We start from the raw sequence: 23254 nt of genomic DNA on the forward strand, positions 1-23254 counted from the left end.
CTTAATTTAATTTTGCGTTGAATTTTCATTTTATGCTTTAGACCATTTTTATGAGTTTCTCCTTGAAAAACATTATTCTCCTAAAATGCTTTTTGGAAAGGAGTAAGTAGCAGCAACTTCTAGCTTTCAACTAAATCTTTGTTCTTTTCTTCTTCCCGGGCCCTTAGCTAGGCAACATTTTCGAGCCTTCCTTACTGTTAGGTGTGACTATATTACTGAGTTCTATCAATGGAATGCAAGCAGAAATGACATGTGTTACTTCCAGACCTAGACCATAAAAACCACCTAACTAGTGCTCCTCATGAACCTTTTTCCCTTCGAGCTGGCTGGAATGGAGAGGAACTCCATAGAGCAATCTTGAAAGCCACATGTTGAAGATGATGGCGAATTTCCATCAGCCTGGGTCCCTGAATGACTGCATGGATGAAGGCCACCCTGAGGACCTGTCAATTATCCAGTACTGTTACAGGAGAAACAAGCTTTTTTTTTTTTTTTTTTAAATCATTATACATGCCTAGGGTTGTCTGTTGCAGTAATAGTCTACCCTAGCTAATGCAAGCTGGGTAAAAAATAAATTTCAGTTATGCACTGTTATATCATTCAGAATTACATTTGGCTGCATTTCAAATAGTGTTTTTTTTCAGGTGACAAGCACTAGGAATAGGCAATCCAGGGCTGGTGCCACAATTCAAGGAACAAGTTCTCTCTTCTTGCTCTTCCATCCTTAGCATATGGTTTTTTTTCTCTATGGTCACAAGTGTTGCATCTGTGTTCCACGCAGGATGAAGGGGAAAAATCGAAAGGAGGATGCCAGCTCAGTCTGCCCAATTATAAACGCTTTCCCAGAATGCCACCTGCAACTTCTGCTGGATCACATGGCCAGCCCCTGCTTCTGAAATGGGTCATATGCCCAACCCTAGCTGCAAGGGAATCAAGGTTAAGAATGTAGGGCTGGAAGATAGAATGGTTAGGCAAATTTGGGAATTGCCACGATGCTTACTTAGATTATTTTTACTAATTATGCCAGTGTGATCCCCTCACCACTCATATCAGAATCACCTGGGAGTACATGTTAACATATTTCTGTCCTCACGCCAGAGTTAAAGAATCAGAATCTGCCTGAAATTTGATGCACACTATTATGAGTTTTGAGAACTACCGATCTATGCTATATAGGCGATAGGGTCTTTTTTCTTTTCATATTCTGGTCTGCATGAACTCTTCAGCGGGTTTATTGTTTCATAACTTTTAGTTGCATCCCCAAATGTCAAAGGCAATGTTTTTCTTTGTTAAGTCATTTTGAAATTTATTTTGAAAACAACATCTTTATAAAGGGCTTTCATGTCTATAGTCAACACTACAAAATATTTTCTTTACTATTGGAAGATGCAAACACTACTAAAGATCACCACTCACAGCTGAAGATGTGGTTGATTTCAAGGGCAGCAAAGTAAGACAGAACACTGATAGGTGATGGGCAGGGGAGAACAATGGAGTCAAAATACCAAGGATTTTGTCCTAGCTCTACTGTGTAGCTCTGTGATCTTGGGTAAATATTTGTCCTCTTAGATGCCCAGTTTCTTAGATTATGGAGGGAGTTTACTCTAATTCCTATCCAAATGGTTATTATGATAATTAAATGAATCTTTATGAAAACTTTTAAAGGGCAGTAAAGCTTACACCAACGTTTTTATTTGTCAAATAATGAGCAATTGAGTTCTAAATTGGCTTGGTCATAATTATTCAGTGTTCTAGCATGGTCAAAGTGAGGCAGGATAGTAAGGTCTCTTTGGCAGATGATTTTAATACAGTGTGGTGAATGGAGAAAGGCTCTACTTTACCAAGCATGATGTCCTTCTCCGGGGACTGGTCCCTCCTGATAACATGTCCAAAGTACGTGAGACAAACTCTTGCCACCCTCACTTCTAAGGGGCATTCTGGCTATACTTCTTCCAAGACAGATTTCTTCATTCTGGCAGTCCATGGTATAATCAATATTCTTTGCCACCACCATAATTCAAAGGCATCAGTTCTTCTTCGGTGTTCCTTATTCATTGCCCAGCTTTCCCATGCATATGAGGTGATTGAAAATACCGTGGCTTGGGTCAGGTGCACCTTAGTCCTCAAAGTGACATCTTTGCTTTTTTTTTTTACTCTACAGAATAAATACTGATAACAGAATAAATAATACTCTACAGAGAAGAAAGCTGAATTGTGCAAAGGCCTAGTGGCATGAAACAGCAAGGGTGTGCTTGGGAAAACTGCAAGAAGCTCAGAATGGAGAAAAGGGGAGTTAAACAACGTAAAAGGCTAAAAAGTTCCTTGTATGACAGACGAGTAGGTTGGATTTTCCTATGGAGGCTCTGAGAAACCACTGATGAATCTTAGGCATCATGGTAAAGAGCTAATAACTTAGAGTCTGACAAATATGAGATGAAATGTTTACTCTGGCATTTACAAGTAACTGTTCTTGTAGGTTTTCGAGAGGACTAGCGTATGTAACAAGTTCTTGTCATATAAAACGTGGCCACTAAATGGCAGCTGCTATGCTAATGATCTTTTTTCACACACAAAAAAATCATTAGCATAGCAGCTGCCATTTAGTGGTCACATTTTATATGACAAGGACTTGATATATACTCTGACATATAGGGTCGCTACAAGTCAGAATCGACTCGACAGCAACGGGTTTTATGCTAATGATAATTATTGCTATCATCATCATCGTTAGAGGCTATGATCAAGTTTTTATTTTGGAAAGGTCACAAGCAGCAAGGTGCAGAATTAGCAACAAAGCAGTTGAAAAATAATGAAGGTGTAAATTAGGATAGTGAGGTGGGGATAGAGAGGAGGGGATATGTTTTAGAAATATTGAGGAGTTCTGTAATAATTAGAGCTGAGGAGTTTCCTAATTTTAAAATTAAGTACAGAAAGGGAATTCTTGGACTTTCAATACTTTGACAGGTCAGATACTCTGAAGAGCCCTCCTGTTTCAATATAACCATGTTCATTATAAAAACATACCTCTCTAAGGAGAAAAACACAAACTTAAAACAAAAACAGTACGCAATAAGCAAATATGAAAGCAAATATTGCTGATACCAATGCTGGGGTCAGAGAATAAGCTTTCAGGCCCACTGCAGGGTAGAGGAGACTCCTCTGAGATTCCCACATGAAACCTAGACCCTTGAAAAGTGTCCCTGTTCAGCAGTGCCCCCTTAAGACCTGCCTGAAGGAAACAGAAATCTCTCTGGAAGAAGTATACACAACCCATGGTCTCAATAAGAACCTAAGTAAGGAAAAATTGGATGAAGGGCATTATGAAGGGTATAAAGGAAAAACTGTAAGAGACTTAAGGTGAAATAGCCAGAAAAACCTAATAAAAGCAGAATTTAGCATAGATGGAAGAGATTATTCACAGTCATATTATTTATAAAGGTTCTACTTTGGAAACAATCCAGATGTCCATGGACAAGGAAATGGATGAATTATGGAATTGTATCACAGTGGAATATTATACAGCCATGAAAATGAAAGAACTGTGGCTACAGTTGGATTCCACCTACAGGCACTTCAGAAGAAAGACCTGGTGATCTACTTCAGAAAACTAAGCCACTGTAAACCTTATGGAGCATGTTCTACTCTGTCACACATGGGGTTGCTATGAATTGGGAGTCAACTCAAGGGTACCTTGTCAATGGCTCCAAATAATAACCTAGATTCTCCTAGTGACATAATGTGGTAATGAAAACTTAGAAAATGGGAGGGAGGAATAATTTACAAAAGTTGGTATAAGGATTATATCTCTGACGGGTGAAAGCCTCACAGGATGGAAAGGACTTCACGAGGAGATTCAGTGGGTGTTGGTAAAGTTCCACCTTACAAATTACGTGATCGGTTCGTCATGTTTCAGAACTTACACATTCTTTGGTAACTTTCAAGTATTATAAAAACCTTAAAAGCAAAAACCGGAAAGCAACACGCGCCAAGCCAACCACGGGCAGCGGCGCAGAAGCTCTGGGCGTGCGGCTTCGAGCGACGCCGTCTCACAGGGGCCAGGCTCCGCCGCCTCGCAGCACGCATGCGCGTCCGCGCCGACCAATCAGCGAGAGCGAGACTGGTTTTACTCCCGCGCGAGCGCTGAGGTACCTCAGCCGAGCGTCGCTGAGGAGAAGCGCGCGGTTTAGGTGAGGAGCGGGATTTGGGAAGGCTGGACTTGCGGGGTCATGTCTCAGGAGATTGATAACTGTGGTCTGTAGCCTTTGGGGTTTTTTTGTGGCGTGAGGAGGAGTTTGTACAGCCCGGGAGTCCGGCCCAGAGGCTGCTCGTGGCGGGTGAGGTAAAACTGCTCCGTGGTGTTATCTGGGGTCTCTGACGGGAAAATGGAGGCCTCGAACCTCACTGAGGGCCGGGCCTGAGCGGGCGAGGGGAGGGTTGAAATTGAAAGTCAGGTCGCTCTTGGGAGGTTAGCAGCGGCGAGTGGAATGCGAGGGCTAAAGTCGCTGGGAGGCTTCGTCTGTCTCTCCCTCCCGCCCACCCCCAAACGCCTCAGAAACTAAAATTAACTAAGGGCTTCTCTTCGTTTTTCCTCGATGTATATTTTGTGGAAATCTCAGGTGGAAGTTAATTTTCCGAGGCCAATCCTCCAGAGTTTTTATATTTTACTTGTATTGCTGTGAATTTATTGTTGGCATGTGCACGACTGGTCTTCCCAACAGTCACATTCTCACTTTGTGACTGAGATGCAGAGACTAGATTTGCCCAAATTTAACCAGCACGAATCTGGCAGTGGCAAGGTGAAAATTCAGACCCAGTAGTTCCCAGATCCAACTTTCCGTCGCCAACTTGGAGTCAGGGTTGATGCTGTGATCTTTGTTACCTTTTTGGCCTACTTTCTAAGAGAAATGAGGAAACTTCACAGTCTTTGTTTTTTAAAATTTAATTAACCAAGCGAATCATTCGATATCCCTAATTGTAAAATCTACCAGTATATTTAAATAGTGTATTTAAAATAAGTTTTGAGAGATCTATTTTTAAAGTCAGAAAACACCTACCTACCAATGGCGCCTTCTGGAAGAAAGCATACTGGAAAATCTGTGAAGCCAGCAATGGAGGATCAGGTTACAGGAGCATATGGCTTTGACAGAGAAGATAAAAAGGACTTAAGTGGTTCAGCGGAGGATATTACTGAAGGTACAGTATATCTAATACCTTTGGGCAGTGACAAACCAAAAAACCAAACCCATTGCAGTCAAGTAGATTCCAGCTCACAGCGAGTAGAGTAGAACTGCTTCATAGGGTTTCCAAGGAGTGCCTGGTTGTTTTGAACTGCTGACCTGTTGGTTAGCAGCCGAGGTATTAACCACGGTGCAACCAGGCCTCCTTGGCAGTAACAACGTCCTACAATTCATTTGTTTTTGACGCACTATGTTTTAAACTATAAGTCTGCGTTTATAAATTTTTGTTACAAAAAACCAAGACCCCAAAATGAAAATTATTTCATTAAAAATTACCAAAATAGCATACTTATGTTCAAGAATGCTTTTCTTTTTTATTGTCAATGCAGGAAAGACTCCAGTAATTGATAAGCATGGGAAGAAAAGGCCTTCCACAGGAATAGTTCAGGAAGATGTGGGGTAATGTGCTCAAAATAACGTTTGCCTGTTGAAGTACTTTTAAAAAATTCTACTTTGGTTACAATTGTTGTATGTAAAACACTTGGCATGTAATATTTTTCCCAAAACAAGCATGGTATTTTATGTACCTTTAGTTAAAAGTTCTTAATGTAATTTCTTCACAGGGGTGAAGTACAGAATATGCTGGAAAGATTTGGAGGTATGTTTTAGAAGGTATTTGTATATAAAGAAAATTGCTTTAAACCATGACTTTTAAAATGTTAATGTGTACCATTGAATTGATTTTCGACTTACAGTGACCCTATATGACCAAGTAGAACTGCTGCATAGGGTTTCCTAGGCTGTAAATCTTTACAGGACAGATCACCAGATCTTTTCTTCTGTAGAGCTGCTGATGAGTTACAATCACCAGCCTTTCAGTTAGCAGCTGATTACTTAATCCTTGTACCACAGGGCTCCTTGACTTGTGTAACAGTAAACGATAATCAGTGGACTACAGGACTGTTATTAATGCCTTGTTCTTATATATAGGATTATGCGTAAGTGGTGTAATTCAGCTTCATAGATTTTCTTACCTTTTCCATATTGTTGATGTGAAGGGTAAGAGTGGTCCTAACAATGGTGAGGTAAGAATGGTAGTTTTCTACATGTGTGAATTTAATGGACTATGGAATATTAGAAGAAAAATGGATGGGAAAACTCTATGTCTGTGTTCACAGGGTAAGTGACTACACACATGTGTACACATTTCAGTTTTTCTCAATTCAGTTATTTTCTGTGACTTCCCTGTGTTCTTCAAGGGAGGGGCAGTATAAATTCAAGCGTCTGAAATTAACACTATTTTTGTGTTAATAAATTACGTAATGGAGAGCTAAAGACAACTTTGCTGTCTAGTAAGAGATACATACTCAGATTCAAAATTTCGTAAGTTATAAATGGTATGTCAGATGAGATAAATTAACTGTTAGAGGTTACTATTAAAAAAAAAGTCAATATTTGGTTCCTCTATATGGATTATTCACACAAGCAAGTCTTTTTTGGGAGCTTTGCTCTAACTTGTGGTGACAAAGTGCTTTTTTTATGAATGGTCTTACAAATTCATTATTATAGATGGATACTAAAGTGTAAAATATTTGTATAATAGTTCGGCTCCATTATGATTACTAAAAAATAACCATTGCGTGTAGCTCCATAACATAAAAGCATATGTTTACCAAAGCATTATTTGAAGTATTGTATGAAGTACAGTACTTATGGGAAAATGCCCTAAAAAAAAAAAAAAAATGAAGTATTTTAAAGTGTTCTTGAATTTATTTAGGTATTTACTGAAACTAGAATTTTTTTTATCTTTGGTCTTTGTCTCTTTTAGTAAAAAAGACACTTTAAAAGTATCACTATATTTTTAAAAATAATTTTCTTATGTAACTTTTAATTCTTTGGGATTTCAATTTTTTATAGAATACTTTTGTGTGTTTCATGTAATGAGTTCTAACAATAATTCATCTAAATGTGCCCATTTAATTAGAGGGAATTTTATACACTTAAAAAAATTTAGCTTTTGTGTTTTCACATGAGAAAATTAAAACCTGTACTTGAGATCCCTTATACATATTTTGGAAAATAGAAACTGTTTTGTTTATTACTTCTGTTTTTATAATCTCTAAAAAAAAAAAAATCTGAAGTTCAGAAAATTAGAATTGCCATACTAGTAGCTGAAAATTTTCTTAGCATAAAGAAATGAGCAAATAATCTTGCTTTTTAAAATGTCTATGTTTCAATTTAATTTAAAATGTCTTTCCAATATTGTTGAATCAGCTTTACTCATAATTAATTTGAACATGTGGAACAAAATAATTTTCTTCAAAATTAAATTTAATGAATATTTCCAATATAGCTGACATTAACAAGGCTCTTCTTGCAAAGAGAAAAAGATTAGAAATGTATACTAAGGCTTCTCTCAAAAGCAGTAACCAGAAAATTGAAAGTATTTGGAAAACACAAAAAGAGCAAAGGTAAGTTTGTTGTATTCTTAGAGGTACAACATTTGTTTCATTAATTAGTATGCATGGGCTACTAAGCAAATTACTAATGAAAATACTATTGTCTTCTGTTTATTGGAGTATTAGTCAAAAGTATATTTGGCTTGATTTTTCTCTAAGCAGATAAATCCTTTAGACCTAAACTTCACTTCTTATAGAATTGATATATATCCTAGTAGTCAATAAGGATTACCTTTTTTTCCCCTTTCAAATAACATTTTTTTCCTACTATAAAAGTAATTTATATTCATTCTAGAAATACGCTAGCTGAGTAACAAGTATATAAACCATTAGTCTTGTGGTAGTTAACTGTATTCATTGGTGTAGACAAAGGTCAGTCTCGTGGTAAATAATTTGTGTATTTTAGCTGAATTAACTATTTCTTGTACAGAACTTTTATTGTGTCAAAGTGCGGAAAAAATTAAGTGAAATATTTCTATTTATAAACCCTATATGATAAATAACCTCATTAAATATCATATCAGAACATATATTCGGTAGAAAAACATGAAAATTAAACTTGCAATAAAATAAGTTTTTTCTGGAAAATTTATACATACAAAGTTTCATTAGTTTTTAAGGGCTAAGATATGTGAGAGGGCGTCTCTGTTATTAGCTTGTTAGGAGAATCATAGTTTTTACTTTTTTTTTTTAATTGTGCTTTAGGTGAAAGTTTACAGCTCAAGTTAGTTTCTCATTCAAAAATTTATACACGTATTGTTATGTGATCCTAGTTGCTATCCCCATAATGTGATTGTACATTCTTCCTTTCCACCTCGAATTTCCTGTGTCCATTCAACCAGCTCCTGTCCTTTTCTGCCGTCTCATCTTGCCTCCAGACAGGAGCTGCCTGTTAGTCTCGTGTGTCTACCTGAACCAGAAAGCGCACTGTTTACGAGTATCATTTTATGTCTTATAATCCAGTCTGTCCTTTGAAGAGTTGCCTTCAGGAATGGTTTTAGTTCTGGGTTAACAGAGAATCCGGGCGCTATGTTTTCTGGGATTCCTCCAGTCTCAGTCAGACTGTTAAGTCTGGTCTTTTTACTAGAATTTAAATTCTGCACCCACTTTTCTCCTGCACCATCAGGGACTCTCTGTTGTGTTCCTTGTCAGGCAGTCATTGGTGATAGTCAGGCACCACATAGTTCTTCTGGTCTCAGGCTGATGGAGTGTCTGGTTTATATGGCCCCTTTTATCTCTCGGGCTAATATTTCCTTGTGTCTTTGGTGTTCTTCATTGTTCTTTGCTCCAGGTAGGTTGGGACCGATTGATGTTACCTTAGATGGCCACTCGTTAGCTTTTAAGACCCCAGACACCACTCACCAAAGTGGGATGCAGAACATTTTCTTAATATACTTTGTTATGCCAGTTGACCCAGATGTCCCCTGAAACCATAGTCTCCAGGCCCCTCCTCCTGCTACACTGTCCCTCAAAGTGTTTGGTTGTGTTCAGGAAACTTCCTAGCTTTCGGTTTAGTCCAGTGGTGATAATTTTACTTCTTGGTTTCCCATCAGATTTAAGCTGCTATTATTTCCTTTTTTGTGTAGTATAAATTGTCAAAAAAAAATTTTTTGTTTTTGAATGTTAACATCTTTTCATATTCATTATTATGTTTTATAGGCAGAAGCTTAACCAAGAATATTCTCAGCAGTTTCTGAGTTTGTTTCAGCAGTGGGATACAGATGTGCAGAAAGCTGAGGAACAAGAAGAAAAACTAGCTGTTGGTATCATGCTTAGCTTTATAATCAATCTGTTGTAACCAAGTCTCAAGTAGGAAGGGAGAGCCTAGCCTTGTAGTAGACCCATGGAACTTTGCCAGGTTCCGTTACCCATTGCTGGCTATGTGTTTTGGCCCTGCTGAACTGTAAAGCACAGAAGTATAGGTATATATCAAACTTATAAAAATCTTTGCTTCCCGTTAGTTGAGATTCTTATAGTTCCAGGTGACAGAAATTTGCCAGAGCACAAAATAATAATTTTATTTAGGTAGTTTAGCTGTAAGGAGCCCTGGTAGTGCTGTGGTTAAGTGCTCCGCTGCTAACTGAGAAGGCAGCAGTTCGAACCTACCACCCGCTCCAAGGCAGAAAGATGTGGTAGTCTGCTTCCGTAAAGATTACAGCCTTGGAAACCCCGTGGGGGCAGTTCTACTCTGTCCTATTAGGGTCGCTATGAGTTGGAATGGACTGACAGCACACAAGAACTGTTTAGCTTTAGGTAAAGCTAGATGGGGGAGGGGAAGGGTTGCTGATGCATTGTCACCTGGGCTCTATCTCCATTTCTTATTAGGTTCTCTTAATGTAGTAAGCAAGATAGCTTCTTGCAATCCTTGACTTATCACCAGTTTTGTAACCCTGGTCGATTAAGACAGTCTTCCTCAATACCGCTGACAGAAAAGTCCTCTGGAATATATCACTGATCTAGTTTGGATCATTTGCCCCCTCCTGAACTAGTCATTGTGGTCAGGATATGGTTTATTAGTAATGGTCAGACTTGCTGTCATCTGCCCATCCCTATAGGGCTGGAAGTCAGCCCTGCCCATATCCTGCATAACTACTACATTCTACTTTTATTTCATCCTTGCATTGTTTGTAAAATTATCACACATTTTTTATCTAAGAGCTGTAAAATATCACACATTTCTTATTTAAAAGCTGTAAAATTATCATGTATCTCTTCTCTAAGATCCAACGTACTGTTCATATAAAATAATTTAAGGGGGATTGATCATCTCAGTTTGGGAAATACTAAATTCGAAGTGTACATAAAACATCCAAGGGGCAGTGTTGAGTAGATCACTGGATATATGACACTTAGGGGTTATCAGCATAAAGATAGAATTTAAGCTGTGAAAGTGTATAAGTTTAGCAAGGGAAGAATTATAAATGTTAAAGACAAGTCTAAGGGCTGTGCCCTGAAGTACTTCATCATTGTTCCAGGAGATGAGGGGGAACCAGTTAAGGAGAGTGAGAATTAGTGGCCTAATAGAAAACCAAGTGAAGAAAGCCTTTTAACTGTCATATGCTGCTGATGGGCCAAATAAGGTGGATTTGACCACGGGGAGGTCATTGGTATCTTTGTAAGCATGATTTTGGTGGAAGAGTGAGTGCAAAAGCCTGACTGGAATGAGTAGGGGATTGGCAAAGAAAAAAATGGGGTGGTAGCCTGAGGAGAAATGGAATATAGTTTTTGTTTAAGATTAGCTAAATAGTGGTATGTTTGTATGCTGATATGAAAAATCTAGAGGGAAATTTTTTAAATACTGGACAGGGACCACTGCTGAAAAGGACCATTGCTGAGAATAGGTGGGATCTGGTGGCCAGTGAAAAAGTTGGTCTTAGTAAAGAACAGGGATAGTTCATGCTTAAAAGTAGGAGAGAAGGTAGAGTATACAAGCACAGATGGATGTAGGTAGGTGGTAGATGTGATGGGAGACTAGAAGTAACCTTTGGATTGCTTCTACTTGTTTAGTGAAAAAAGGTCACCAGTTAAGAGTAAAGTTAGTGGAGGGAGGTGTTACCTTTTGAGGACAGAGGAGAAAGTATGAAATAGTTTTCTGAGTGTGGGCCAGTGAATGGACTAAGGAAATGTAATTGCCGGGTAACATTAAGGGTCGAATTTAGGTTAGTGGTCATAGCGATTATGAATTTAAAGTGAGGCCCGTCGACATGGTTGTGGGTTTTTCTGTAACTATGAATAGCTGCAGAGTACCTAGAGAATTAGATTTTCCAGGGTTGGGGTTTAGCCAAGCAAATGTGATGGTGAGAAAGGGCAAGGTATATATGCATGAGAATATTTATAATGCTTAACCATGGGATTTAAACTGGGAAAAAATGAGGACATGGGGTTGAAGATAAGGGATGGTAAAAGTAGTAGGATGAATGGATTTTAGGTCCTGATAGGTAATTGAGCTGTAGTACTAAGTGAGCTTAAGAGGCAGGGAGGTAGTGTTTGACTAATGGGATATATGGAGAGACGGTATAAATATAATGTTTATAGACACTGGACTGTGGAATCAAATTTGGAATCAAATTCTGGTTTGATCGATTGCTAGCTGTCAAATCATGGACAAATTATCTCTGTACTTCAGTTTTCTCATCTGTGAAAGGGGATGTAATAAGAATACGTATCTCAGGGTTGTTTTGAGGATTAAATGAGTTCATATATAAATTTATAGGGGTTGAGAACATTGTCTGACACAGTTAATATATAAGTTTTTGCTATTATTAATAGTGTGTACTGGTCATAGTTATTGGTAATGACAAAATCTAGGGTAAGACAGTGTAAGAGAATGGTTAAAATAGGGTGAAAGACAAAAATCATTGGTGGAGAGTAAGTCAAGGAACTGAAAGGCCAGCATTATCAGAAGGATCATCTGTGTGGACATTGAAATCGCCAAGAATTAAGATACATTTTGAATATTGTTGAGAAAGAGTATTTTCTACTTAACTGGTAGGATTATTATATATTAGTGGTGAACACAGATTAATGAAATGTGATCTTAATAGTTAAAAAGAAAATGTTAAAAAAGTATTAATTTTAAAATTAATACTTTTAATGTAGAATTATTTTTTTGCTAAATTTAAAATTTTACCCAAATGTGTTATCACTTTTTCCTTTTATATTTGTAGACTATGTTTCGACAGCAACAAAAATTCTTTCAACAATCTAGAATTATTCAGAGCCAGAGACTGAAAACAATTAAACAGTTATATGAGCAGTTCATAAAGGTTTGTTGTATTTTGGTAGCACAATTCATTCTTATAAAACATAGTGTATATATGGAAGTGGAATTTTTTTTTTCTTTGCAAATCTATGAGGAAAAAACATTTTGGTTTATACATTTTAAATTCTTATCCATTTTCCACTTGAATTCATTATTCCTTATTTAACTTATGTGTTAAATATATTTTTACTTTTAGAATTCATTAATGGTTTTGTAGGAATTAAAAGAGAAAATGATAAATTGGAGATTTTACCTAGAAATGTGTATATCATGCATAAAATTAATATTTTAACACTTTAATCTTAGTTCTCTAACAATCAGTGTTTTAGGAGAGCAGCAGTAAATATATAATTGAAAATATAAAGTGTAAATCCTTTTTAACCCGAACCCAGAGCCTTCAAGTCGATTCCGACTCATAGCGACCCTCTAGGTAGTCTATTATTTTGTCTTTGTATCACCACTGTTCATTAAACAGGAAATACCCAACTAATGGAAACCCTGGTAGCGTAGTGGTTAAGTGCTACAGCTGCTAACCGTAAAGGTTGGCAGCTCTAATCCACCAGGCGCTCCTTGGAAACTCTGTGGGGCAGTTCTGCTCTGTCCTGTAGGGTCGCTATGAGTCGGAATTGACTCGATGGCAGTGGGTTTGGATTTGGTTAGGTAGTCTATTTGTCTTTGTATCACCACTGTTCATTAAATAGGAAATACCCAACTAAAATACTGAATCTTTTATTTTCAAATGTATTATCTAAGTGGAAACCCTGATGGCGTAGTGGTTAAGAGCTACAGCTGTCAACCAAAAGGTCGACAGTTGGAATCCACCAGGTGCTCCTTGGAAACCCTGTGGGGCAGTTCTTCTCTGTCCTTTAGGGTTGCTATGAGTTGGAATTGACTGGACAGCAACGGGTTTGGTTTTTTTTTTTTTGGTTCATTGTGTAAGTATTTATGGCATATTTGCTTCTAGAATTATTAAAGTGACAAAAAATGGCTTTATATGTCAACTGATAATCATAAAAGAGAGCCCAGATGTATAATAAAAAAGTCCTTGAGGATTAAAATTTTGTGGATTGAAACTTCCCTGTCACATGTGCATATTAGTAAATATCTGTGACGCTGATGTCTTATTTACACAGATACACATTTATTTTTTAGTAGCTATTCATTCGGTGGAATCCGCATATACTTTTTTTTAATGGGAGAATTCTTTTAAATAATCAAATACATGTTAAAATGTCACTCTTCTAAAGTACAGTAGTCCCCAATTTATGATGTATTGGAGTTACTACAAACCAGACTTAGAACTGATGAACCACACTTAAAACCATCTTTTTTTTTTTTTGGTACATCTTACCATTAGTAACATGTACTACATATGATGCAGTGTATAATTTGCAGATGTTTGTTTGTAATGTTTTAAAGTCCCAAAGACTATTGGATTTATAAAGATACTGATAATAAAAAGCAATAATAATGAAAACCAAAAAGAGAGGTAATTGACTTATGTCAGAGAACCAACTTAAGACAGAGTCATCATAACGGAACCCTGTCATAAGTCAGGAACTACCTGTAATTGAATGCTTTGAGTAAACTAGTAAAATAGTTTAAATATTTTTAAAAGAACTTTAAAATCAGGGCTTGGACTTGGTTCATTCTGGTTTGAACCCCTGCTGATAAATTTGCATTTGTAACAAGTTACCAGCCAATGCTAATGATTCTACCTCTACATTTTAACAAGATCCCCAGGTGATTCTTTAATTTTTTTTATTTTTATTGTGCTTTAAAGTTTACAAGTCAAGTCAGTCTCACACAGAAACTTTATATACATCTTGCTGTATACTCCCAATTATTTTCCCCCTAATGAGACAGCCTACTCTCTCCTTCCACTCTGTCTTTTTCGTGTCCATTTCACCAGCTTCTAACCCCCTCTACCCTCTCATCCCCCCTCCAGGCAGGAGATGCCGACAGTCTTAGGTGTCCACCTGATCCAAGAAGCTCACTCCTCACCAGCATCCCTCTGCAACCCATTGTCCAGTCCAATCCCTGTCTGAAGAGCTGGCTTTGAGAATGGTTTCTGTCCTGGGCCAACAGGTCTGGGGGCCATGACCACTGGGGTCCTTCTAGTCTCAGACCGTTAAGTTTGGTCTTTTTATGAGAATTTGGGGTCTGCATCCCACTGCTCTCCTGCTCCCCGAGGGGCTCTCTGTTGTGTTCCAGTCACCGGTTGTAGCCAGGCATCATCTAGTTCTTCCGGTCTCAGGCCCGTGTAGTCTCTGGCTTATGCGGCCCTGTCTCTTGGGCTTGTAATTACCTTGTATCCTTGGTGGTCTTCATTTTCCTTTGATCCAGGTGGGTTGAGACCAATCCATGCCTCTCAGATGGCCTCTTGCCAGCATTTAAGACCCCAGATGCCATTCTCCAAAGTGGGATGCAGAATGTTATCTTAGATTATACCAGTTAGATGTCCCCTGAAACCATAGTCCCCAAATCCCTGCCTCTGCTATCGTGGCCTTCGAAGCATTCAGTTTATTCAGGAAACTTATTTGCTTTTCGTTTAGTCCAGTTGTGCTGACCTCTCCTGTATTGTGTGTTCTCTTTCCCGTCACCTAAAGTAGTTCTAATCTTCTATCTAATTAGTGAATACCCCTCTCCCACCTTCCTTCCCTCCCCCTCGTAACCATCAAATATTTTTTTTTGTTTAAACTGTTTCTCAAGTTCTTATAATAGTGGTCTTATACAATATTTGTCCTTTTGCAACTAATTTCATTCAGCATAATGCCTTCCAGATTCCTCCATGTTACGAAATGTTTCACAGATTCATCACTGTCCTTTATCGATGCGTAGTATTCCGTTGTGTGAATATACCATAATTTATCTATTCATCCGTTGATGGGCACCTTGGTTGCTTCCATCTTTTTGCTATTGTAAACAGTGCTGAAATAAACACGGGTGTGCATATATCTGTTTGTGTAAAGGCTCCTATTTCTCCAGGATATATTCCAAGGAGTGGGATTGTTGGATTGTATGGTAGTTTATTTCTGGCTTTCTAAGGAAGTGCCAAATCAATTTCCAAAGTGGTTGTACCATTTGACATTCCCACCAGCAGTGTAAAAGTGTTCCCGTTTCTCCACAGCCTCTGCAACATTTATTATTTTGTGTTTTTTGGATTAATGCCAGCCTTGTTGGAGTGAGATGAAATCTCATTGTAGTTTTGATTTGCATTTCTCTAATGGCTAATGATTGTGAGCATTTCCTCATGTATCTGTTAGCTACCCAGGTGATTCTTAGGTATGAAGATTCTTAAGATTTTATGGGGATTTTGTTAAAATGCAGATTCTGATTCAGTTTATCTGGGGTAGAATCATAGCATTGGCTGGGAACTTGTTAGAGATGCAAATTTCTCAGCAGGGGCTCAAACTGGAATGAACCAGTTCCAAGCCCTGTTTAAAATTTTACACACACACACACACACACACACACACACACACACACATATGAACAAAAAACAGTTACTTTAAAAGTGTTTCCTAGTAGAGCTTGTTGGCTTGCTCTAATGCTCCCTGAAAACCATTTATTAATTTGTGTGAAGGTTTGATAAAGAACTGGGAAAGATTTTTACTAAATGTTACCACTTAGGGTAGAATCTTTAGTATTTGACAGTATCTCCCTTGTTCTTCACATTATTACTAGACTGTAATTTTTATCTCTGCGGAGGTTATTCACTTACTTTCTTTTAAATTCCACTGCTACCGTCCTAGTTCAGGGACCTCATCAGCTTTGCTTGGACTATTAAAACTCTTAACTGATCTGTCTGTTCTCTAATCCATCCTTTATAGATCTGCCATATTATCTTCCTAAAACATATCCTTTCCCACTTGAAAAACTGTATGACCCCTTTTAATTTAGCTTCATTTACTGCCACCTTTTTCTCCCACCCCTTAAAGTAATTTTTTTTGAACTAACTGACCATGTACTTCAATCCTTTTACTTAGGCTCTTCCTTGAGAATACTTTTAAACTCCTTTACCTATTGAAATCTTATTCTTTTGCTAGCTAAATTGGAAGTAGTTCCCATTTTCTACTATATAGCTACAAGTTGCATTTCCATACCTAATACAAAATTTGTTTTTTAAAAGTTTTTTCTCACTAGTATATGGGGGCAATCGTGTAGTCATTTTTAATTCCTCCACAGCACATAACATAGTATTTTTTACATAGTAGGCACTAGATAACTATTTGTTGGATGAAGAGTGAAGATTTAAAACTATTTTTTCATAACTTGAAAGAGGTCATAGTGCAGGTCATTTTATTATCTCTGATGAAATCGTGTCACATTGGCTAACCCACATAGCCCATAAATGGGTTATTACCTGGTGTTTAGAAGGGTTATTATAGATTCTTAAAATTTTGGTATTTATTGATATGGCACTTCTATTTTTTGCTTCATCTTGACCTGAACAGTTCATTAACCCATTGTTTTATGCAGAGTATACTACTGTTGTACCTCCTATATTCAACTCAAATATCACTTTTAAAAACTTCCTTTAGTGGTATTTTGGTCTTCACATATGACTTAGAATTTTATTTGGAATAAAAAAACATTACTTGAATATTAAAAAGTTCTTATTTTTGAAAATTAATTGTACGAGTTTAGAGCTTGAGATGAAACGTGGTGGTTTGTGACTGAACTAACCTTTTGTGTTTTAGACTATGGAGGACCTGGAGAAGAGCCATGATAATCTTTTTACTGGTACACAAAGTGAACTTAAAAAAGAAATGGCTATGTTGCAAAAAAGAATTATGATGGACACTGTAAGTAGTTATATTTAAAACTGAAAAGCTACAGATTAGACACTGAAATACTTTATTTGCTGAAATATGCATAACACTTAACTAAATATTAAACAAATGTTTAATATCTCTTTTCATATAACAGCAACAGCAAGAGATGGCAAGTGTTCGAAAGTCTCTTCAGTCCATGTTATTCTGATGACTCTTTGAAGAAAGAACTTGAACCTAAGTAATATGACACAATTATAACATTAGCTGAGGGCACATCTTTAGTTTAAAAATTCCAGTTTAGATTATTATATCCTGTTATTCATTAGCTTGTTTGTTAAGCACAAGACCCCTTTTCTGTTAACCTTAAATAAAATCTGAACAGTTAACGTGGGTAGCAGCAATTCTAAAGTTATAGTATGAAGCTTTCAGCTCTTTGGTAGTCATAGTGCATTTTTATCCCTAACAATGTCAATTAACTTTAGCAATAAAGATTATTTTAGGTTTTGGCTTCAGTAGATTTATATCAGTACCAAACGGTAGAAAGCACAGTATGGAAGATTACATTGTTGTTCTTTAAGAAAAAAAAAATACAAAATATTTTCTATGTACATCTCTTTGTATACACTCATTAAGTTACAAAGCTAATGAAATGTAAGAGTTCAGAAGAAAATCTACACTATTGACTTAAAAAATTTATTAAGAGCAACTTAAGTTTGTATTCTGGAATAAATTAAACTGCTAAAAATCGTTAACAAGATAAATAAATACCAGTTTTAAGACACAGATTTGTGAATATGTCATTTCTAAAAATATCAAAATACCATTTAATTGGGTTTAGTCCACAATTAAATGACACACTGCCCTTAGCAATGATTACGAGCATTCATTAACATACTTAATTACTTATGGTTTAAATATTTCACATCTGTCTTTGAATTACCCAGAAGGTTCTCTTCAGTCTTAGTATTCAGTGACTATATGGAAATTTGATTTTACATTCTTCATTTCCAAACTTGGACAATTCTTACGCCTTGTCTTTTAAAATGCGTATGTTTTAAAACATAGAATAACATGGAATCTTCAGTTGGAAACATTTGATCTAATAAATATTAAATTGTTACAGCATTTGAAATAAGTTAAACTTATTTTTTACTGAAATTGATTTCAGTGGCTCATTCAAAACAAAAAATATGCCCATTAGGAGGAGAGGAGTGACTTTCTCCTGTTTTTCCACAAGTTTTAAATTCTAATTCTTGTGTCTACAATTCACCCTTCTCTTAGTTTTAAGGTTTTCTGTTATTTTTAAAAGTCCATACAGATTCTCTTTTTATAACTGTGATGACTTAATACTGGAAAGAAATTAGTCCTTCACCATTAATACTTGACAAAAAGGGGACAGATTACTTCCTAAATTTTTGCATTTAGTGTATGTTGGTATATAGATAAATTTTAAGTACTATTCAAGCATCTAAGAAGGTCCTTATTTGAGTTTTGCCAGCAGTTACAGAAGCAAAATAACTACTTTAGACCAGAGTGTTCACTGTGTACTTTTAAGGATTATCAATTTTTACTGTTTTGTTCATAAACCTTTTTCTTTCTTAAGATAGATGAGAGTATGTTATTATTCCTGTACTTTTTTGATTATTTGATCATACAGCATATGGTCTACAGAACCACTGCATAAAATTAAAAATAGGGTCAGATGGGAGTCTAAAGATTGAATCACAAAGATCCTTGTGACAGTTCCAGTATTCATAAGGAGCAATCTAAATTTTAAGTGAAAGTGGAAAGGTAAAAATTAGTATATAATGTACTTAGTTGTCCAATAAAACTCTATGGGGCAGTTCTACTCTGTCCTGTAGGGTTGCTATGAGTCGGAATCGACTCGATGGCACTTAGTTTTAGTGAGTTGTCCAATAGCTGATATTTTATCCTCTTAACCATATCAAATGAGTGTGTGTACTTAAAGTAACTTCGGCTGATACGCTAAAGGAAAGATATTTTTGCCATGTTTTTTTAAGTTACTAATTTTCTTACATCTCAATTGTGCTTTACTGTTTTATTTTTCATAAGAGAATGTTTAATGTCTTCTTTCTTATTGCAATGAAAGTTTAACTCAGATTATCAAAGAACAAGTTTCTCTCAATGTAAAGATTGATTTGTTTTTCTGAACTGGAAGACAAATTTCTGTTACTGAATACAAATTATAGAAAATTCCAGTTAGATCTTTAAATTCTAATTGTACACCAAAATAAGTATTTTTTAATAACACCTTTTGAAAAATGGCTGTTAAAAATAATTTCTTATAAAATTGTTGCAGCAATTATGGGATTACAAGCTATGCACTTATGCAGTATACTATGATCTCACTTTTCAATTTTCAGCAATCAAAGTAAGCATCACTCTCGAGATAGCTATAAAATCCTTCAGGTCCTGAATTTTTATGTAATTATTTGGTAGTGAAAACTCCAAATGCCTAAAATATTTCTCAGAGACAGATTGCTGCTGTTTAGGCTACACTAGCTCACTTTCTTATCCTCAGGATTGAAATTTCTTTCTTTGGTCTTGTTTCTAATTAATTTGTAGATTGTTACACGTTCACTCTGATAATATGTGATCAAAAATGCTGGTATACAATGAGGGCTTCATAACTGAGATAGACATAATGGAATCTGCAGGACTTATGTTTTATATTCAAATATAACCTTATTTGATAGTATACTAGCCTCCTGCAAAGGGGGATTTCCTTCACTCATAGGTTCCCCTAACTGCTTCTCCTCTTCTCCTTGGGCTATTAGTCAATATGCTTGTGAACCTGTTCAGGTGCTTGGTGACATGAAGTCTTGAAGATACTTAAATGAAGGTGTCTTGAAATTTGCAGGCACAAAGCACTAAAGTATGTCATCATATCAAATGAAGCAATGACCTTTGGAAACAAACAAGAAAGTATGTATTATGGTCTGTCTTTTCTGAAGCAGCAGCTATTTTTCTGTTTCCCCCAAATCTCAAACCTTTAAAAAAAAAAAAAAAAAAAAGTTCACTGAAAATATTACGTTTTAGAGTACATTCATCTGTTGCACATTTGACCATCACTATAGTCCTCTCAAGGCAGGGTTTTTGTTTTATTTTTTTTTTATAGTCCTCTCACTCAGCCACCCTGCAGGACAGAGAACTGCCCCATGGGGTTTCCAAGGCTGTAGTCTTTAAGGCAGCAGACTGACATCTGCTGTGGAGCAGCTTGTGGGTTTGAATCACTGACCTTTTGGTTAACAGCCAAGGGCTTCAGCACTGCACCACCAAGGTCAATATGAGTTAGAATCGACTCTACAGCAGTGGGTTTTATAGTCCTCTGGAATATGCAAGGTATTTCACAATTACAGAAACTGTGGCTCAGAGAGGTAAAAGAACTAAACTAAAATACCAAAGCCAGGAAGTTAACAGAACCTGGTTCTTCTGACTCTATACTCGGTCACTTTTCTGCTGTGTAATGAAGCCTCAGATTTTCTACTTATGGGGCTATCAGCCATTATCTTATAATGAACTCATTCCATCAGATATATTTCTTATTCCTTGAGATTAGTTGTAGGAAGGTAAAAGGCCTGGAAAAGACCATAGTTGAAAGAAGGTATGCACAAAATTGTAATGTATACAAAATTGAGGAATCACCATCAGCTGAAAACCAACCGTAAAGATATCCCAACAAAATAAAAAAGTTCAGTAATACTTCATTTATCCAATATTGTGGTGGAAGTATTACCAGTGATTTTTTTTTCCCTCAGATGGCTAAAGCTTCTCTCTTTTAAGCATCGTAATTCTGTATTTTATAACCTTTTGAATAGAAATATATATATAAGCTCACATCCCTTAAGCAGGATGTAATCAATGAAAATTTAACCATTGCTTGATAACTCAGTTATCGCTATGAAATAAAACTATGCCATATCCATAAAGACACATAGGGTTGCCTACTTCTAGCACAAAATGGTCTCAGAAGCTTGAATTTGGTAGTACTGTCTGTTCCGTTTCCTCAACATTAGCTGATAGTTCTTGATGCACTAATCCCATCTAATTTGCTAGCACTAACCCCACCTAAGGAGCTATGGTAGGACAGTAATTAAGTTTTCAGCAGTTTGAACCCACCGGCCACACTGTGGGAGAAAGATACAGCAGTCCGCTTCTGTGAAGATTACAGTCATGAAAAACCTATGGGGCAGTTCTACTCTGTCACAGGAGGTCGCTGTGAGTCGGAATCTACTCGATGGCACTCAGCAAGAACCCCATCTAATTTGCCAGTTATCTGCTGTAAAATGGGAGTAATTCTATAATCTTAACAAGCTTAAGTAAAAGCCAGACACTAATAAGTATTTATAGTCCTTTAAGAGTGAAGTGAGTTTTGAGGTGGAGTTCCTGTGTGACACAAATGGTTAACGTGCTCGACTGTTAACAGAAAGGTTGGAGGTTCAGCTCCACCCAGAGGTGCCTCACAAGAAAGGCTTGACGATCTACTTCAAAAAAATCAGCCATTTAAAACCTTATGGAGCACAGTTCAACTACAACAAGCATGGATTTGCCTGTATCAAAACCAATTCGGTGGCAACTCTTCAATATTATTTTTGAAGTACACAGTTGTGTTTTCAAGGATTTAAGTTGTTGGAAGCCTGACCTCCAGATATGTGGGCCATTTCTATATAAACAAAATAACTCACAGCTTAAAAGAAGTAATTTTAAATATAATTTAGAAATATTTACAGACTGTAGATACTGAGGCTACTAATGTCACTAAGATGACCTTAAGCATAGTGTTATCTGACATCTGTTAAAAAATCTCAGCAGAAATGTGCTTACTTACCATTGCTATCCATAGGACAACATATTCGTCAACAAAATTACTGAAGTACTGGTCTAAAAATAAAAGACCCGGCCCAATAAACACCGTGTCTTGAAGATACAGTTCACTTTTGGTCATGTGAGCTACCTATAAAAAAGTAAACAAAATCATTTCACTATTAAGTTTTAAATATTTTAGCTTTTATTTTCAGGACTGATAATTGTAACTTCAATATTAAGACAGGTAAGGATAAAAAGACTGACTTCACATTTCATATTGGAATACTGATTCTGAAACTTCTCCAACTCATGACTGGTCGCCTATTAAAGTTTTCAATATTTAAATTCCTTGCTATCAGAAAGTTATAATTGATAATTAAAGCTAAACTAATAATTAAAATAACTTACTATATAGTTACAAGTCTGTCACCCTGAATAGAATAATGACTCATAGTTTCACAGTTTTACCTGGAACACAAATAGCTAACCATTTATAGTGATACCACAAGAGAAAACTTACCCATTGTTTGAAATTGTTTCTAGCCTTGTATTTGAGGACCAAGTGCATTATTTATATCATAAGTCATAAGAGAATTTCTTACCACCAGTTTTTGTGCAACTTTAGCAAAGACACACCCAAACATTAGGGTATAAAGACAAGGATGTTTTTCAAACACATTAGTTGCAGACTTTTTATAGATCATTATTGCCAGTATGATAATTAGTCCTATGTGGAGTCCAGGTGACAAGACACTTGTGCCCTAAAGGATAAAGCAGAAAAGCAGCATCATATTTTGACATATCTATGATACCGCACACATTTTTTCAGTATCTATTTTGTGCTAAGAACTAGAGAACTAAAGACGTATACAGATCAGAGCTGTGCTTTTCAAACTTCCACAAAACCCTAGGGTTACGCAGAGGTAATACAGTGCCACAGATGTCTGATTCAGTTTCACATACATACAAATATAAACTAATAACCAGCTAAAAATAATGTGATTCATTCTGTACAAAGTTTTATTACACTGAAGGCCATCAACATTTAAAGGCATTCCAACAATGTTATAATAGGTACATATCTTCCTATGTTCCACTAGCTTGAAGATGACAACAGGCTTTTTAAAAAAAGACATCAATGACATATCTGTTTAAAAAAAAATCTTGATAGGAATGCTAACTTTCCAACTTTAAAGTTTCAAAGTTTTAGAAAATGTGAATAAACATTAAAGTATGGCATGAACCCATAAC

General features: G+C 36.4%; 2 protein-coding genes across 4 annotated transcripts in view; one reads left to right on the plus strand and one right to left on the minus strand.

The window, feature by feature from the left end:
* The first annotated feature begins 4546 nt into the window (after positions 1–4546).
* SYCP3 (synaptonemal complex protein 3) lies at positions 4547–18702 on the plus strand. Its single transcript, XM_003405292.4, has 8 exons — positions 4547–5193; positions 5567–5636; positions 5801–5835; positions 7531–7648; positions 9296–9395; positions 12304–12402; positions 17102–17206; positions 17331–18702. The coding sequence occupies exons 1-8, from the start codon at positions 5061–5063 to the stop codon at positions 17382–17384; spliced, it is 714 nt and encodes a 237-aa protein (XP_003405340.1). The 5' UTR covers positions 4547–5060; the 3' UTR covers positions 17385–18702.
* The window catches only part of CHPT1 (choline phosphotransferase 1), a 40698-nt gene continuing 34685 nt past the window's right edge, over positions 17242–23254 (minus strand). For 2 of the 3 annotated variants that reach the window (XM_064283687.1, XM_023538843.2), the window contains exons 6-9: positions 22606–22764; positions 22026–22151; positions 19992–20102; positions 17242–17410 (exon numbers count right to left, since the gene is read on the minus strand). In XM_064283687.1, the coding sequence (XP_064139757.1) occupies positions 17366–17410; positions 19992–20102; positions 22026–22151; positions 22606–22764 (441 nt within the window). In that variant the 3' untranslated portion in view covers positions 17242–17365. Of the gene's footprint in view, positions 17411–19902; positions 20103–22025; positions 22152–22605; positions 22765–23254 lie in introns of all 3 variants that reach the window. The other variant, XR_010321717.1, reaches the window with a different exon arrangement.

This window comes from Loxodonta africana, chromosome 4 (genome assembly GCF_030014295.1).
Source record: "Loxodonta africana isolate mLoxAfr1 chromosome 4, mLoxAfr1.hap2, whole genome shotgun sequence".
Taxonomy (NCBI): Eukaryota; Metazoa; Chordata; class Mammalia; order Proboscidea; family Elephantidae; genus Loxodonta; species Loxodonta africana.